General features: G+C 35.6%; 1 protein-coding gene across 1 annotated transcript in view; it reads right to left on the bottom strand.

Moving 5' to 3' along the window:
• LOC126883174 (uncharacterized) overlaps window positions 1–20298 on the bottom strand; it is a 1224086-nt gene that overhangs the window by 319677 nt on the left and 884111 nt on the right. Inside the window, exon 4 of the mRNA XM_050648421.1 lies at window positions 9136–9214. Coding sequence (XP_050504378.1) covers window positions 9136–9214 — 79 coding nt within the window. The remainder of the gene's footprint in view (window positions 1–9135; window positions 9215–20298) is intronic.

Genomic DNA, 20298 nt, shown 5'->3' with positions numbered 1-20298 from the left:
TCAGTACCGTTTTCCATGTTGTAGGGAGCCGTTGCGCATCTTCTCTTTGGTTTAAGCCGTTGGGATTTCTTTCAATTTCTATCGATTATCTGATTTTCCGTTTTCTTTTTATTTCGATCTTAGCTAACATCGTTGTTTGGTTCAGGTTTATTGCATGTCCTGTGTTTGCGACATGTTGAGCCAGGGATGACGTGGTTTCTCCCCTTTCGATAGCATTTCGGTGTTCTTCTCGTCTTATTCTTCGGTTGGTATGTCCAATGTACGACTTTCCACAATCCCCACACGGAATCTCGTATACACCTTGACTTTCTAACGATATTTTCGTTTTTAGTGTTGGTAAAATAGTTGAGATCTTTCTGTCCGTATTAAATATCGTTTCTATGTTGTGTTTTCTCAGCACTCTCCCTATTTTCTCTGTCGTACCGTTTACATATGGCAGAATGGTTTTGCCGATCGGTTTATCGTCTTCTGTAGGGTCCTTTTCTTCGAACATTTTGAGCTTTTTCGATGGTGTATGTTCAGAAGCCGTTTTCTCTTAACGCTGTTTTCACATTATGCATTTCTTCATTTTGATGTTCTTGGTCTGTCAGTTTTTCGGATCTTGTAATCAGGGTTTTGATGACTGAATATAATTGTGCAGGATGGTGGTGTGAAGCAGCATTTAGATATCTATCGGTACGTGTCGGTTTCCGATACACTGTATGGCCTATGAGTCCGTCTTGTTTCTTTATTGTTAACACATCTAAGAATGATATTTGATCGTTTTCTTCAAGTTCCATAGTAAACTGAATTTTATAGTGCATATTGTTGATGTGTTCTAAAACTGCCTTTAGTTTTTCTTCTCCGTGGGTCCATATGATAAACGTGTCATCCACGTATCTAAGCCACAGTATATGTTTGTATTCAGCTGTTTCTATTGCCCGTTGTTCTATTTCCTTCATAAATAAGTTCGCTATTACTGGTGACAGTGGGGAACCCATCGGTGCTCCCTCAACTTGTTAATATCTTTGTTCCTTATAGATGAAATATGTGTTATTTAAACAGTGTTTGGTTATATTTAGAGTATCCAGTGATATTTGATACTTTTTGCTTATGATGTCCAGTGTTTCATCTATAGGAAAATTCGTGAAAAGTGAGACTACATCGAAGCTGACTAGTAAATGCCCCGGCTCAAGGGTCACACCATTTATACGCTCGATGAAGTGGCTCGCGTTCTTGACGTAACAATCCGCTTCCTCCGCGTATGGTTGCAGCTGTTGAGCCAGAAATTTTGCCGGCGGTTTTAGGGGAGATCTGATGGAGCTCACAATTGGTCGCAGTGGTAATTCTGCCTTGTGTATCTTGGGCAGGCCGTAAAATTTTGGACATCTTGATGACTTCTCTCTAGGTATGAGATAGACCTGTTGTTCTTTCTTGATATTTGAGGCTTTGATCTTGGCTTTTGTTATTTTCTCTAGATATGTTGTCGGGTCTCACGAGATCCTTTGATATGTGGTATCATTTAAGATGTCGTTTATTTTTGTTTCGTAGTCTTGAATATTCATCACTACCGTAGCGTTGCCTTTGTCAGCTGGAAGCACGATGATTTCTTTGTTGTTCTTCAAATTATGTAAGGCTTCTTTCTCTTCCCGTGTTAAATTTCTTTTTGGTGGTTTAGCAGTTCTTAATATTTTTGATACGTCTTGGCGTATGATCTCGGCTCTTTCTGCTGGGAGATTAGTAATTGTAGTCTCTACCTCAGTAATGATATTTTCTACGGGAATGTGTGTAGGTACAACAGCAAAATTGAAACCTTTTGCAGGAGCATTATTCGTGGCTTCATCCAGTGTCAGATTTGAAAAGTTATATACTAATTTTTTTGTTTCTATTTGTCATTTTTCTTACTTTTTTAGCCTTATTATTCAAAATAATTCAACGCGGCGTCAAACCCGGAAAACAACAGAAAGCACATATAGCTCCCGCGGAAACTTCAAGTGTAACATAATTAACCTATACGGGGAGGAAATTCTACCAGATATCAGAAGAAACGAAAAACTACGATCAAAACGAAGGACGTTGTTATACAACCTTCCGTTTTTAGAACGCTGCCGTGACGAAAGCATTATACCGACTTTTATGAAGCTCATTTTTCACAAAAACAACTATAAAACGAAAAACATTTTAAAAAGGGAAAGCATGGCGCTTATTAGAGAAGCGATCCATGATACCAGACGAAACATCGACAAAATGAATTCAGAATCATTACAGCTGCATCTTAAACTAAGTAACACAATCCATCCAACATTATGGAATTTCTTTTAACAACTGACAAACTTTCGAGCAGAAACAGATGCTGATCTCACTAAGACCAAACAAATTAAAAAGTTTGCAAATTTGTTACTCCAACAGCGACCACAAAAGAAAGAAAATTCACAAGTAGAAACAAACAAATTAGTATATAACTTTTCAAATCTGACACTGGATGAAGCCACGAATTTCTTGCAAAAGGTTTCAATTTTGCTGTTGCACCTACACACATTCCCGTAGAAAATATCATTACTGAGGTAGAGACACTACAATTACTAATTTCCCAACAGAAACAGCCGAGATTATACGCCAAGACCTATCAAAGATATTAAGAACAGCTAAACCACCAAAAATAAATTTAACACGGGAAGAGAAAGAAGCCTTACATAATTTGAAGAACAACAAAGAAATCATCATGCTTCCAGCTGACAAAGGCAACGCTACGGTAGTGATGAATATTCAAGACTACGAAACAAAAATAAACGACATCTTAAATGATACAACATATCAAAGCATCTCGTCAGACCCGACAACATATCTAGAGAAAATAACAAAAGCCAAGATCAAAGTCTCAAATATCAAGAAAGAACAACAGGTCCATCTCATACCTAGAGAGAAGTCATCAAAATGCCCAAAATTTTACGGCCTTCCCAAGGTACACAAGGCAGGATTACCACTGCGACCAATTGTAAGCTCCATCGGATCTCCCTTACAACCGCTGGCAAAATTTCTGGCTCAACAGCTGCAACCATACGCGGGGGAAGCGGATTCTTACGCCAAGAACGCGAGCCACTTCATCGAGCGTATAAAAGGTGTGACCATTGAGCCGGGACATTTACTAGTCAGCTTCGATGTAGACTCACTTTTCACGAACGTTCCTATAGGTGAATCACTGGACATCATAAGCAAAAAGTATCCAATATCACCGGATACTCTAAACCTAACCAAACACTGTTTAAATAACACATATTTCATCTATAAGGAACAAAGATATAAACAAGTTGAGCGAACACCGATGGGTTCCCTAGTGTCACCAGTAATAGCGAACTTTAACTTTGGCTTAGATACTTGGATGACACTTTTGTCATCTGGACCCACGGAGAAGAAAAACTAAAGGCGTTTTAAGAACACATCAAAAATATCCACCATAAAATTCATTTTACTATGGAACTGGAAGAAAACGATCAAATACCATTCTTAGATGTGTTAATAATAAAGAAAAAACACGGACTCATAGGCCATACAGTGTATCGGAAACCGACACATACCGATAGATATCTAAATGCTGCTTCACACCACCATCCTGCACAATTATATTCAGTCATAAAAACCTTGATTACAAGATCCGAAAGACTGACAGACCAAGAATATCAAAATGAACAAATGCATAATGTGAAAATAGCGATAAGAGAAAACGGCTTCTCAACATACACCATCGAAAAAGCTCAAAATGCTCGAAGAAGAGTTAAGGACCCTACAGAAGACGATAAACCGATCGGCAAAACCATTCTGCCATATGCAAAGGGTACGACAGAGAAAATAGGTTGAGAAAGATCAACATAGAAACGATATTTAATACGGACAGAAAGATCTCAACTATTTTACCAACCCAAAAAACGAAAATATCGTTAGAAAGTCAAGGTGTATACGAGATTCTGTGCGGGGATTGTGGAAAGTCGTACATTGGACAGACCAACCGAAGAATCCATGTAGGACGAGAAGAACACCGAAATGCTATCGAAAGGGGAGAAACCACGTCATCCCTGGCTCAACATGTCGCAAACACAGGACATACAATAAACCTGAACCAAACAACGATGTTAGCTAACATCGAAATAAAAAGAAAACGGGAAATCAGAGAATCGGTAAAAATTGAAAGAAATCCCAACGGCTTAAACCAAAGAGATGATGCGCAACGGCTCCCTACAACATGGAAAACGGTGCTGAAGAAAAAGACCAAAATAAATCAGACCGCAACATCTACGCGTAACATCCCTCCGGCGACTGAAACCTACACTGGACCAATAACAAGAGCCAGAGTTCGCGCAGGGCAAGCAGCCCCATCAGGATCATCTACATAAGTGACGGTATCGTGGGTAAGAATTCAGTTTACTTCAAGCAGCAGCGTGAAGCGGAACTACCTGACTTGACATCGTCATCTCTTCGACGAAATAAATTTTGTACGTATCTGCATTATGTGTATCTATACATAAATTGTATAGAAGTATTTAAATTTAAAATAAATGTAAAACCTATTTTTCGATAGGGAAAAGGGATTTATTTCGCGACCGTCATCTCTTCGGCGAAATACATTTTGTACGTATATGTATTGAAGTTAAAACTACTTTAGGGACGTTGTGCACTTTTTGGATGGGGAAAAAGTATTAAATTAGCGACCGTCATCGTTTCGACGGAATAAATTTTTGAAGTGAAAATTTCTTTAGGGACGTTGTGCACTTTTTAAATAAGGAGACAATATTGAATTAGCGAACGTCATCGCGACCGTCATCGCTTCGGCGAAATAAATTTTTGAATTGAAATCTTCTTTAGGGACGTTGTGCACTTTTTGGATGGGAAAAATTATTAAATTTGGATGGGGGGAAAATAATAAATAAGCGACGGTCATCGCTTCGACGAAATAAACATTTGAAGTAAAAACTTTAGGGACGTTGTGCTTTTTTTGGATGGAAGAATGTATTAAATTATCGACCGTCATCGCTTCGATGAAATAAATTTGTAATCTTGAGGGATGTGCACTTTTTGGATGGGGGGGGGGGGGGGGGAGAGTATTGAATTAGGGACCGTCATCGCTTCGACGAAATAACTATTTGAAGTTAAACTTCTTTAGGGACGTTGTGCACTTTTTCCATGGAAAAAAGTATTAAATTAGCGATCGTCGTCGTTTCGATGAAATCAATTTTTGAGGGACGTTGTGCACTTTTTGGATGGGGAAAAATATTAAATTAGCGACCTTTATCGCTTCGACGAAATAAATTTTTGTAGTCTTAAATTTCTTTAGGGACGTTTTGCACTTTTTGGATGGGGATAAATTACTAAATTAGGGACCGTCATCGCTTCGACGAAATAAATATTTGAAGTGAAACTTTTTTAGGGACCTTGTGCACATTTTGGATGGGGGAAAAGTATTGAATTAGGGACTGTCATCCATCGCTTCGATGAAATAAATATTTGAAGTGAAACTTCTTTAGCGACGTTGTGCACTTTTTCTATGGACAAAAGTATTGAATTAGCGACCGTCATCGCTTCGATGAAATCAATTTTTAAGTGGAAAGTTCTTGAGAGTCCTTGCGTACTTTTTGGATGAGGAAAATATTATATTAGCGAACCTTCATCGCTTCGACGAAATAAATTTTTGAAGTGAAAACTTTTTGAAGTACGTTGTGCAGTTTTGGACAAGGAAAAATGATTAAATTAGCGACCGTCATCGCTTCGACGAAATAAATTTTTTAAGTGAAAACTTTTTTAGGGACGTTGTGCACTTTCTGTATGGAGGAAAAGTATTGAATTAGGGCCGTAATCGCTTCGACGAAATAAATATTTGAAATGAAATTTATTTAGGGACGTTGTGCACTTTTTCGATGTAAAAAGGTAATAAATTAGCGACTATCATCGCTTCGACGAAATAAATATTTGAAGTTAAAACTTCTTGAGGGACGTTGTGCACTTTTTGGATGGGGAAAATTATTAAATTAGCGACCGTTATCGCTTCGACGAAATAGATTTTTGAATTGAAAATTTCTTTAGGGACGTTGTGCACTTCTTGGATGGGGAAAATTATTGAATTTGCGACCGTCATCACTTCGCTGAAATAAATTTTGTGCATATATAAATTATGTGTATGTATACACAAATAGCATAGGGCATACGCATCACGTATATCGTATATTATATAGGTATAGCACTTCTTTTAGGATGGAGTAAAAGCATTGTGCTCGTAATTTATATACTATAAGAAGTTTTCACTTCTGTCAGCACTCCCACGAGTGCCTTCAATTTTTTTTATTTGTATTTATTGCTAGCCCTACTGATTCTGCACTCTGTTTCAACTCAACGTAGGTTTCTTCCGCTGCATTCTTTATTCTGCTTGTTATGTTTATATCATCTGCGTATGCTGCTAATTGGGTAGATTTGTTTGTAAGTATGTTATTTCCGCTCACCGTCAACCGTCTAATTACATATTCAAGAACAAGAGTAAAAAGCGTTGGAGCCAGTCCGTCGCCTTGTTTCAGTCCTTGCGTTATCGTAAACGCATCAGTGATCTGTCGTTGAATACATACTTGTGCTTCTATTTCTGTCATTGTCATTTGCAATAGGCGTATTAATTTTGATGGTATGCCAAATTCTTCCAATATATTAGGTAGAATTGTTCTATCTATTGAATCATAGGCTTGTTTAAAGTCTACAAAGAGATTGTAAACGCCCATGTCATATTCCCTTGCTTTGGCTTGTATTTGTTTAACTGTAAATAGTTGGTCAATGGTAGATCTATTTTGCCTAAACCCTGCTTAATATTCCCCGATGATTTTTTCCGTGAGAGGTTGAAGTCTTCGATTAAGGATGTTTGTGAATATTTTGTATCCCGAACAAAGTAAAGAGATGCCTCTATAATTCTGACACAACAGTTTGTCTCCTTTTCTTTGAATGGGGCAGATTATACTTTTCTTCCATTGTTGGAGGATTTCTTCTTCTATCTATATCTCTCGTGTTAGCTGGTACATCTGTTGTGTTAAATTCCTTCCTCCTTGCTTGAGTAGTTCTGCCGGTATTTTATCTATTCCCGGTGCTTTATGGCTTTTTTTGCATGTGGATTGCCGTTTGGACCTCCTCTAGCGTTGGGGGTCTAGTTAATTCATTTTCTTCTCCATCTTCCCCCAGCTCTTGTTGTTGTACCTCCTGCCGTGCCTGCTGCTGCCTCTGTTGCTGTAATGGTGGTTGTGCCCCTTTGTTTAATACTTCTTTAAAATATGTCATCCAGGTTATCTTAATTTCGTCCATATCGCTAATGATTTCACCCTTCTTATTTTTGCAGAGGCTAGTCTTCGGTTTGTATCCCTGTCTTAAATGTTGGATAAATTGGTATGCAATACGTATTTCGATTTCCTTAAACTCCCTCTCTATGTTTAGTATCCGTTGGTTTTCGTACTTTCTCTTTTTCTGCCTGCACAGTTTATCTGCTCTTCGTCTTTTGTTCTCAAATTCTGTTTTTCTGTCTCTAGTACGTCTGAGTATGTAATTCTTATGTGCTTCATTTCTTTCCTGTATAGATTGTTTGCATTCTCCATCGAACCATGTTTCTTCTCTCCGTTGTGTCTTTATTCCTAGGACTTCTTTCGCTGTGTTTAGTATGATACTGCTTATGGTGTTCCATTGATTTTCTATTGTGGAGTCTGCTCTGTTTTTTGACATAAAATTAAATATTTAATATTCACTATTAGCGCGCATACGTGTAATATGACCGATCATATTACCCGTATGCACGCTAATGGTGAATATAAAATTCGTAATTTTCGTAAATGCAAGGAATAATAGAAGGAAAACGGAATCCAAGCCGTAGAAGAATGTCATGGTTGCGGAATTTGAGAGAGTGGTTTGGCTGCACCACTAATGAACTTTTTAGGTCAGCTGTAAACAAAGTCAGGGTAACCTTGATGATTTCCAATCTCCGATAGGAGTGGCACAAGAAGAAGAAGAATTTTATATAAAAAAAATCCGCAATAACTATCTCTCAAAACTTACCAAAGTTCATTTGCATATCTCAATTGGTTTTAAAGCAATAAATAAATCGTCAGTTTGTAAGAAAAAATTCAACATCCCGTATCTTGGAAATGAAACATTTGTGGACATACGTTTATAAAGCCAACTGTCATTATTTTTTATGCAGAATTACCCCTTAAAGTTTGTCGCACTTATTTAAAAACACCGTGTATTGATGAAGAACATGTCTAGTTGTTAAAGTACCTAAGTTTGTCGCACTTATTTAAAAACACCGTGTATTGATGAAGAACATGTCTAGTTGTTAAAGTACCTAACCTTTTTATTACCCAACATAACGAATGAATTAAAAAACATAATGTTAAGAAAACCTGAAGCTATAGTTGGGTTTTAATTTCAGTATTTTATAAATGTTAGAATATTCCACAGGGTGATGCGAACTTTGAGAAAAAAACACAGTTTGATTGGTACACCCGGTATACAATGAAAATTTACCTGTTTAGCAACAATATTATTCCAGTGGTATTTTTAAAGAATCAGGCTATAACATGTTCAAAAAATCACTTACATCGGCCAACAGGTTTAGGAAATATGAGACATCAAAAATGACTAAATTTTTAAGTGGGCCGATTTCTATGCACGTAAGTTTGGGAACGCAAAATCCTGCGAGTTATATATATGGTCCTTGCAGGGACAGTGTGACAACTGAATGGAGGAGCAGATAGAACAATGAACTAGAGTCTCTATTTTCGGTCAGGGAACGGTCTACGTGGTACGTAGTGATGATGACAGACTGATTAGCAATGTGTTTTGGGAAAGATCAGACGGTAGAAGATCGGCAGGACGGTCTAGAAAAAGGTGGAAACATGCAGTCAGAGAAGACTTAAAGAAGATGGAAGTGAGACCATGGGAAATACTAGCACAGAATAGGAACCAATGGAAGACAATGGTAAACGCGGCAAAGACTCACGAAGAGCTGTAAAAGCCAAAGATGGTGATGATGATGATGATGTATTACGTTCATACAGTTGACACACTACTCTTAGTTAAAGTTTTAAATGCCAAAAAAACTTCGAGTACATACTCTTATTGAGTTCTGATCAAAATTTTACTTACCCGAAGATCTTGGCCTCAAATCGTCTTGGTAATTGTGCCACATCTCCGTTTGTTGTTGAAGTTGTGTTAAAGGATTGGGCTAAAACAATAAATAAGTAATGAACTTTTTTTCTTATTAAGTAATAAACTATTTTGTAGTCAATACCTAGCACTAAATGTCTAAATGTTAAATCTTTTAGTCAGGGCCCCCGTAAGGGTTACTGGCGCCTGTGTGCAAAAAGGATGTTGGCGCCCCTTAAGGCATTTTAAATCATGTTTTTTATTTCTTTAAGGTAGGTAGGTGCTTGAAACAAACCAAAAAACTGAACTTTAGAAGTCATATTTATAGTCCATTCCTCAAGGTAAAATATTGTAAAACCTCCGAATTTTAAAGAACCGGTTGGATTGACATAACATTTGGCATACACATAGCTAACATGTCAAAGAATAAAGTGATATTGTGCCGTTGTGTGCTTTTGCCCTGAATGTTATTTTCACCTCTTCTCGGGGGTGAAAAAACATACGTTCAAAAATGTCCGGAATTGGATAAAATGACTAAACAGCTTTTGTTCTATAAAGTTTTTCACTAAGTCAATACTTTTCAAGTTATTTGCGAGTAAATATGTTTATTTTTCAACAAAAAAAAAACACGTTTTTAGACGGATTTTCGCAAATAAATCAAAAAGTCAACAATGAATAACCATTTTCAATTTCGTTGCAACACGAAACTACAGCCGCATCATTATTCCAGTTCAATCAGAGAGTGCAGCAAGCACTTCTACCGGTTTCGAAACTTATTAGTCTCTTATCAGGAGGCACATATGCTGCTCTCTCTGACCCAACTAGGACAAACCCCAGCGTGCAGTCACGGATTGCAACGAACGAAATGGCAGGGATGCCCTAGCGGCAACTGCTATCAAAAAACTAAGTTTTCAGTCTAATAGCACATAAAACAACATCCAAAAATGTCATTCTACCTACATCCTACCAGACTGAAAACAATGGGAACCTTCTCTGGTAACACCTCCGAGGCTTCTACAATTTGCAAGCCATAACGGATGCTGAGACTAAGGAAGCTGAGGGAATTTTACAATTTATAATTCACGTCCCATCTGCTCAGCGCGGTAAGGTTCCAACGCGAATGGTTCCCTTCGTACTCCAATGGGAGTAAGCATAAATCAAAAATGAATAACCATTTTCAATTTCGTTGCAACACGAAACAACAGCCGCATCATTATTCCAGTTCAATCAGAGAGTGCAGCAAGCACTTTTACCGGTTTCGAAACTTATTAGTCTCTCATTAGGAGGCACATATGCTGCTCTCTCTGACCCAACTAGGACAAACCCCGGCGTGCAGTCACGGATTGCAACGAACGAAATGGCAGGGATGACCTAGCGGCAACTGCTATCAAAAAACTAAGTTTTCAATCTAATAGCACATACAACAACATCCAAAAATGTCATTCTACATCCTACCAGACTGAAAACAATGGGATCCTTCTCTGGTAACGCCTGTACAAAAGGTACAAAAAGTAAGTATTTTATCGAAAAAATATAGCTTATAAAGAAGTGGAAAAATGGTGTAAGTACCTATATATGAAGAGTGCAGACCCAGTAGAAGCAGAGCTGTAGCTAATGAAAAGGATGTTCTTATTCGCCAAATTCCAAATCGAATATTTCAACGTGAAATAACCAAAAAATCAAGCACTTGTGAGAGAAAACTCATTATAACTTTTTTAAAGTGTTTCACGTTCCGTGTGGATGGCATACATGTAAGCCACATGATGCCTTCACCACTGGGCGGACAGAGCGCATATATGCCATTGTTTATACACATTTTTAATATGTGTTTTTTTGTCCGTTCAGAGTATAAGTCTTAGGATCAGACATCCTCAAGCAAAAAAAAATCGTGAAAATCACCCCCTAATTAGCATCCCAAATGAAATTAGTCCTTACCGCTTCACCACAAGATACTTTAATTGCAATATGTATTGTTTATACGATCTGAAGTTTCATCGATTCAAAGTGCTTATTTTTGAAAATGCTGTAGTTAAAAGGGCTTGAACGAGTCACTAGTCACGATTGTATGCAAATTCACATATCTTCACCAATTTTGACGAAAATATGGTCTTCTACACATATGTGTATTTAAATTATTTATTTATTAGTTATATAATCCAATAAGTGCATTATAAATAATATTTTATTATTTTATCACTATTTTTTTATATTGGTAAAATTATGAAAATATACAACGTTGCCAACAAAAAGTAGAAACAGTAAACCTGGATTCATAAGGAATCAAAAATTGAACGTAACATTGGCATGGTTATTGTTTTTAAAATGGAATGTCATAATTTTAATAAACAACTATACTAAATTTACAATCAAGATGCAGTAGAAATAAATAAACCAATATACGTTATATACTACTAGAAGCACTCCCAAATCATAATTTATAATTATAATGTATATATATATACATTGTAAATCCCAAATCATGATTTCCAAAGTTTATACATTGTAAATTATTATTCGGGAGTGCTCCTAGTAGCATTTAACGTGTCTTGGTTTGTTTATTTCTAGTGCATCCTGATTGTAAATTTAGTATAGAAAGAGATAATCTTTTTCTTAAATATGGTAGTTGTGAAAGAGTGTATGCAGGAAAAATAAAAGAGCTTATCTTTAAAATTAAAAATTTGGAAATAAAGATGGTAAAAAGTGGTAAAAGTGGTAAACAAAATTAGAAACTGGCGCATGTCCTTACTGGACATGCGTCAGTTAAGGGACACCTGCATACAATGGGACTCTTTCGTGGAGACATGAACTGCATACTCTGCAGCAGAGAACTTAAAAACTTAAAATAGTCAATCGTAGCAAGTTACCCCAAATAATATATAGTACTCATCCACTAGCTCTATCTAATCTGGTACAGGGTTGCAGAATCCTGGAATGAATATCATGAAAGAATGGAAGATGTAAAATAATCAAATTGGCTGTAGTACGACCAGTTGATAGTAGACGGTATCCAGGAGAAAAAGTTCTATCTTTAAATGAACTTTCAAATGCTGGTGAAAAAAAAACAAGCACAGAAAGTTACTAGTAATAAGACATACAGTGCGTTACAACAGATATTGAAAAAGAAACAGAACAAACCCTACAAATGATATTAGAGGAGTTGAAAAAATTAAATGAAAGGGTCACTTTCCTGGAATATAGAGCTCAAGGTGCTATTCCAAAGGTAAGAAATGGCTAATGATCTTAGAATTGTCGCATGGAATGCCAACGGGTTGCTTAATCATCAACAAGAACTACAAGCAATCCTTGACATCGAAAAAATTGAGTTGTTTCTTGTCTCTAAAACGCATTTCACAAATCAATCCTACATCAAATTTAAAGGATATAAGGTATATCATAAAATACACCCTGACAATGCGGCCAAAGGAGGCAGTGCAATCATCATAAAGGATAATATATGTCATCACGAAGAGTTGGAATATAAAACTGAACATATTCAAGCCACCACAGTACACATAAAAACTAAAAAAATCTCATAAAGAAGTAAAAACTTCGAGATGTATTCTTGTATAACATCGTTTATTTAAAAACTATCTAAAATGTCAAGGATTGCAAAACGTTTTCGTTCTAATACAGAACATCTTCAGTGCATTCTGCCGAGTAGTTTGAAACTAGCACACTGTATATAGTGGTAACCCCATAATGTATGGTTTACATAATATAGTTTAGTAAAATTTTATGACTACAAGTCGATGTTGATAGATATAACGAAACACATGCTAAAAGGGCACCATGCTCCCCTGCTCGAAGATGCTAGGTAATTGCCAATTCAATGGGCACAGACCAACTGTTGGTCTGTGCCCATTGAATTGGCAAGTACCTAGCATCTTCGAGCAGGGAAGCATGGTGCCCTTTTAGCATGTGTTCCATTATGTGACCATTATGTGAAAGGGCACCATGCTTCCCTGCTCGAAGATGCTAGGTACTTGCCAATTCAATGGGCACAGACCAACTGTTGGTCACATGCTAAAAGGGCACCATGCTTCCCTGCTCTTCGAGCATGGTGCCCTTATGCCTCGACCATGGTGCCTCTTCGAGCAGGGAAGCATGGTGCCCTTTTAGCATGTGACCAACAGTTGGTCTGTGCCCATTGAATTGGCAAGTACCTAGCATCTTCGAGCAGGGAAGCATGGTGCCCTTTTAGCATGTGTTCCATTATATCTATCAACATCGACTTGTAGTCATAAAATTTTACTAAATTATATTATGTAAACCATATATTATGGAGTTACCACTATATACAGTGTGCTAGTTTCAAACTACTCGGCAGAATGCACTAAAGATGTTCCGTATTAGAACGAAAACGTTTTGCAATCCATGACATTTTAGATAGTTTTTAAATAAACGATTTTATACCAGAATACATCTCGAAGTTTTTATTTCTGTATGAGTTTTTTAAACAATGATATACAGCCAACTATTGGGATTTCCCATTGATTTTTTTTTTATAGAAACTAAAACTTTTGAAATAAATGTAAGTTCAATATACTGCCCACCTAAACATTCCATTAAAAAAGAGCAGTATAATGAATTCTTGAAAAGCTTAGGGAAAAGGTTCATTATTGGAGGTGAATTCAATGCAAAGAACACACACTGGGGCTCTAGAATCACTACTACTAAGGGAAAGGAGCTTTTGTTAGCCATTAAAGAACAGAGGCGTGAAGCACTATCAACTGGTAGACCAACCTACTGGCCTACGGATAGAAACAAGTCCCCTGAATTAATGGACTTCTTTATTATTAAGAATATTTCAACTAATTTTATAGACATTGATGACTGTTGGGACTTCAATTCTGATTATTCCCCTATAGTACTAACCATGAGTGACAGTATTATTGAAAAACAAAGTAACCCCACATTAACAAATAAATGGACGGATTGGGTAAGTTTTAAGCTGAGCCTTGAAAAGAAAATAAATCTAAGTGTACCAATACAAAACGCAGAGTAATTAGATAAAGAAGCAGAATTGTTGGTGAACAATATCCAGCAAGCAGCATGGGAAAACACTCCTACACTGAAACATAGGCTAAAAGGAAACAATTATCCAAAGGAAATAAGGAACATGATAATTGAAAAAAGAAAACTGAGAAGAATTTGGCAACAAACAAGGTCTCCTCAAAATAAGACTAAACTAAATCGTGCAAGTCAACAACTCAAAAGAACTATGCTACAATTAAAGAATGACTCAATTAATTCTTACTTACAGGAGCTAACAGATGACGGTAGTACATATTATTCCTTATGGAAAGCTACTAAGAGACTGAAAAGACCTATTATGCACTCTCCTCCTATTAAACTAGAAAATGGTAACTGGGCCAGAAGTAGTGCACAAAAAGCAGAGCTATTTGCCATACATCTTGAAAATACATTCAAACCAAATGAACCTCAAGGGGATGAAGAAAGATGGGACGAACCTGTTCAATTAGAGGAAGAAATTTGGCTAACTACAACAAAAGAAGTGCTTGAAGAAATAAGGGAAAATATTAATCCGAAGAAAGCTCCGGGCTATGATCTAATTACGAGTGAGCTGTTGAAAAATCTTCCCAGAAGAGCTATCGTAAAATTAACAAACCTCTTTAACGGTGCATTCAGATTAAAATATGTACCAATGATATGGAAGATGGCGAAAGTCTTTATGATTCCTAAACCAGGAAAACCAGCACATGAGGTTTCGTCATACAGACCGATATCTCTGCTTCCTGTAATATCGAAGCTGTTTGAGAAACTGCTCCTCAAGCGAATAAAACCAATTATTGAATCAAGAAATTTGATACCGACAAAGCATTTAACAATTGACCAGGTGCACAGAATCACAAATATTATCGAAAGATCCCTAGAAGAAAAGAAAGTCTGTTCAACTGTATTCCTTGATGCTGCACAGGCTTTTGATAAAGTCTGGCATGAAGGTTTAACATACAAACTAAAATGCTTTCTACCTGTACAGTACTCAAAACTTTTACAATTATACATAAAAGAACGACATTTTAGAATTAAGCAAGAAGACTGTTTTTACTATCTTGTTAGGTTAGATAAAAGACGCTATGGGGTAAGCTCTTAATTTTAAGGAACAGTAATAATTTAGGTTAGATTAAAATGGCTCATTGGTCAAGTATGACCAGATTGGAATTGTAATAATCATCATCGTAGTGATGATTATGGAGGAAAAAAATGAACATTCCAAATAATCTTTTTTTTGCCCTAACATGTTTTCTTCTCCACGGCTTATCTCCACTATTTCAGTCTTGTTTTAAGTCGCTTTCACTATTTTCTACTAACACTACATTATAAGCATACATTAAGCTTCACCCGGTTAATTCGACATTCACATAGTCTGGGTAGATTATCGGATTATCGGTCATTTTGAGAAAAGTTATTTACCAGCAATTTTATTGCTAGCAATCGAATCTTATGATTGTATATATGAATAATATAGGTATGGAAAGTCCGCAGATAGTGTGCTACTTGTTTTATAAACAAAATGGCGCCCAAAAATTAAAAAATTCAAATTAAAAAATTTAAAAATGACGGTCATCGCGACCTTCATTGCGACCTTCATCGCGACCCTCATTGCGACCGTCATCGCTTATGCTATATATTACGTATATGTATATATTAAATGTGTAGAGGTATTTACATTTAAAATAAATGTAAAACCTCTTTTAGGATGGGGAAAAAGGATTGATTTCGCGACCATCATCATATATGGGTATAATATGTGTATGTACATATATATATATATATATATATATATATATATATATATATATATATATCAAGCGATGAGTCCCGGGACATTCTAAGCGACCTAACGATGACTTCAGGGACATTTACTGAATTCCGGGTCTGGCCGGCATTCCTATACGTCTAATGATGACTTCAAGGACTGTCCCGGAAATCAATTTATGTATAATGCCTGCTTCCGGTACAGTTTTAAGCATCTCGAAAAAATAGTCATTAATCTAGTAGGATACTTATTTTTATGAGCTCATGTAAGTTATAACTGTAAGAAAAAAATTCATTTTCTGTTCACATTTTAAAGTTCTCCTTTATACCCAATACTAAAAATTATAATTTCGACTTCTAGCATCTTTGACAGTTACATGTTTCAAGTTTCGTTTTAACTGAGACGACTTTATTTGAAGCTAGACGAGAAGAAGATAAACTTGATAATACCTATATTGTGAATACCATTTACTTATTTTTAATGAACATTAGGGTGGAGCTTAAATTTATTTTTTTCGGATTTCTTTTTCGCGGGTTGCGGAATTGATGCGTCTTCCATTTTCCAATGAAAAACTTAGATGTGACATTTTTTCTTATTTTCACTCTGAAGAGTGCCCCATTGTGACTGAAATTTTGGAATTTTATAAAGAAAATGTTTTCTAAAAATAATTCAATAGAGTCAACTAGAGTACACGATGATGTTTTTATTCATTTATTTAAGCTATTAGGACTACAATATGAAGAAATAAAAGAAAAATAGTCAATACAAAATAAAAAAAATATGCTTACAAATTGAAGAATAATATAAAAACTCATTGTGAACGATAATCTTTCTTAATATCAAATTTAGACATCAAAAGGCATGATTTGAGCTTATTCTTAATGAATCCGTTTTTCCTTTGTGGTACACAGATGCCAGCACTTGCTTCTGTAACTAATTTGAGACACCTTCCAGTGGATTATGTGTGACACGGAATTTTTCCAATATTTCTTAGGATTTCATTTTCTACAATCAGTGGCTCTATGATGGCCTGAGACATCATTTCGATACTTAAATTCTTCGTAGGTGTAGGTTCTATCTTGTTTTTCCAATCTATAATATCGATTTAATCATCAGCATCCATATTTAAAGTAGGTTCTTGGAAAAAAAAGTTAGGCTCCGATGTCTGGTGTCTCTATAATCTTCAATATTCTGCAGAGTGCAAGTTCTCAGACGTAGGTAGCCTACTGTCTGTTGTCGGCTAACATTTCTAGTAGTAGATTTTCTGAATGTACAAAGAATCCATTTCTCTGCATGACTGGGTTAATAACATTCTTCCAGTGGTTTGGTAAATAGCGCTATAGTTTTATCGTATCATATAAAAATGTTTGGCACCAAAAATACAAATTGGCCCGGTCTTGATCCTGAACCACATAGGAGCATAGAACGTTAAAATAACAACTGTGATTAGTCTAATTAGGTTTTCTGACAGAGTTTGGCTTGAGACATAAGTAATCTCATCCGGTTAGCCATTGTCAACCATCTAGCTTGAGTGAACTAGTTTACCAGGATTTTTTTCGCAAAATTTTCATCACAATGTCCACTATTGATATACTGTCGGTGCTTAATTCCTGTGTCGATGTGATAATATCGGACAATGTACATTTAATTTCATCAAACGGAACAATTGGGAATAAGGGGAACCTCGATTATCCGTCAGGGCACCGGACCAAGAGTATGACGGATAATAGAAAAGACGGTTAACAGAACATTAAAAAAATTGAAAATTGATAGACAACTCTCAAACTTTATTTATAATATACAGGGTGTAACAAAAATACAGGTCATAAATTAAATCACATATTCTGGGACCAAAAATAGTTCTATTGAACCTAACTTACCTTAGTACAAATGTGCACCTAAAAAAAGTTACAGCCCTTTGAAGTTACAAAATAAAAATCGACTTTTTTAAATATATCGAAAACTGTTTGAGGTTTCTTAATGAAAACGGACATGTGAAATTCTTATGATAGTAACATATTGAAAAAAAATTATATTGAAATTTGTGCACCCCATAAAAATTTTATGGGGGTTTTGTTCGCTTAAACCCCCCCCCCAAACTTTTGTTTACGTTCCAATTAAATTATCATTGTGGCACAATTAGTTAAACACAATGTTTTTAAAACTTTTTCGCCTCTCAGTACTTTTTCGAAAAGTTAGTTTTTTGAGATATTTTGAATATTTTGTCAAATGCACCACATATTTGTGTACAGTTCAGTACGATTTTAGAGACTTTAATAATATGAAAATTTATTTATAAATTACAGTTTGAGGTATACTTTGAACCATATTAATAAAGAAGCACATCTCGATAAAAGGTGCCTTATCTGAAAAATACTAAGAGGCAAAAAGTTTAAAAACACTGTGTTTTTACTAATGGTACAACAATAAGAGTTTAATTGGAACGTACACAAACATTTGGGGGGTTTAAAGGCACAAACCCCCCATAAAATTTTTATGTAAACATATTAAAAAAGAAGCCGCCTCTCGATTAAAACCGGTTTATCCAAAAAGTACTAAGAGGCAAAAAAGTTTTAGAAACATTGTGTTTAACTAATGGTACTACAATAATAATTTAATTGGAACGTACATGAAAGTTTGGGGGGTTTAAGAGAACAAAACCAACAGGTTATAATTGTTTGGTTGCACTGTTGGGTCGGGGTTGTCCCAAAATTCAAAATAGATCAATTTCAGTAGAAATAGAAAGAAATGTTATTGAAGTTTTCGATTCATATCCTAGAAGCGGATTGATTGATACCGCACCCCGCGTATGTAAAAATGCAAAAAAATTTTTTTTCAAATTTCAAAATTAAAATCACGTTGGGGCAAATGTTAGAGTGAAAATATAAAAAATGACAATTAACTTTTCGAATCCTTTCCCACAGTAGCATCGATCCCGCACACCACGTTTGTGAAAATTGTTATTTCATTTTTCTCCATATAACAGCGCTCCACCCTATAATGAACATATACGATAACCATACTCTAACTAAACCTATAATCTACGCTACTTTAATTGATACTGAAGGCTTACAAACAGCTCATGTTCCTTTTTGATACTATGTTCATAAAAGATGGATCGCATATGGATAAACCTCGCAATTTTTACAGAATGGATCGATTTGTTTGAAAATTTGAGAATAAGTAGTGGACAGTCCATGGATCAAAATCTATATCATGCCGAGAGGCGCTTTTACCATGGGGGTGGTTGCCACCCTATCTCGGGGGTGGAAATTTTTTATTATACTTTAATCGCAAAAGTTGGTAAAAACGTTCATTCGAAGCAAAAAGTGTTCTATACATTTTTTTGATAAAATTGATAGTTTTCGATTTATTCGCTATCGAAAGTGTAAGTTTTATGTGTTTTTTTTGACAAGCAATTAAGAATTTAATATTCACCTTTGGCGTGCATACGTAACATGACTCGTTTGTTTAGAATTACCCCTTAAAGTTTGTCATACTTATTTAAAAACACCCTGTATTAATGAAAAATTTGGCTAGTTGTTAAAATACCTAACTTTTTTGTTATACAACATAAGCGAATGAATCAAAAACACAATGTTAAGAAAACATCAGACTATAGTTGGGTTTTAATTTCAGTATTTTTTAATAAAATAACCGTTGCCCTACCCAAAGAGGATGCATATGACCGGTACTAGAAACTCGCAATTTGTGAAATAGATTTATCTCTGGAAGATAAATAGCCGTACCAGTTTTAGTTTTTCTAAATAGATGTGTTCTAGAAGTATTTAAAAAAAACTAGAGCTCCAGCTCCCTTAGGAAGCCTTTTCGGAGTAGGTGATTTAGGTTAAACCGTAATATTTTAAGCCCAGAAATCTACAGTTATAATATTTTCAATTATTAATGAAACACCCTGTATTGTTTTGTTTTATTTCATTATCTTTTATTTTGTAATAATATTGACGATTTGTGTAATTTCAGTAAACTGTATTTGTTGTTGTTTTTTTCCTACTCTTTGTACCTACGCTTTGTCCATAAAATTGTAAAATTTTCAGTGACAATAAAGTATATTTCTATTCTATTCTATACACGCGTTTTTGCTGCTTTTGTTGAACATTTTTTTAGCACTATCCCATATCAGTCGTGGAAAAGGGCCCCGCGACACTTTGATATGGGGCCCCTGTGGCCCCCCATACGGCTAGCTACGCCACTGTATGAGATACAAAAAAATATGTAACAAAAATTTTGAAAATTGGATTTATCCGCATTATGAATAATACGGTAAACATACATAGCGAATTAAAATATTCATATAAGAACACTTATTTATTGGATACGTAGTCAGAGGTCATAATAAATTATTACAATGTAAAAATAAAATA

This window comes from Diabrotica virgifera, chromosome 4, assembly GCF_917563875.1.
Source record: "Diabrotica virgifera virgifera chromosome 4, PGI_DIABVI_V3a".
NCBI lineage: Eukaryota > Metazoa > Arthropoda > Insecta > Coleoptera > Chrysomelidae > Diabrotica > Diabrotica virgifera.
The sequence above is the reverse complement of the archived record's forward strand: the minus strand, read 5'-3'. Positions and strand labels throughout refer to the sequence as shown.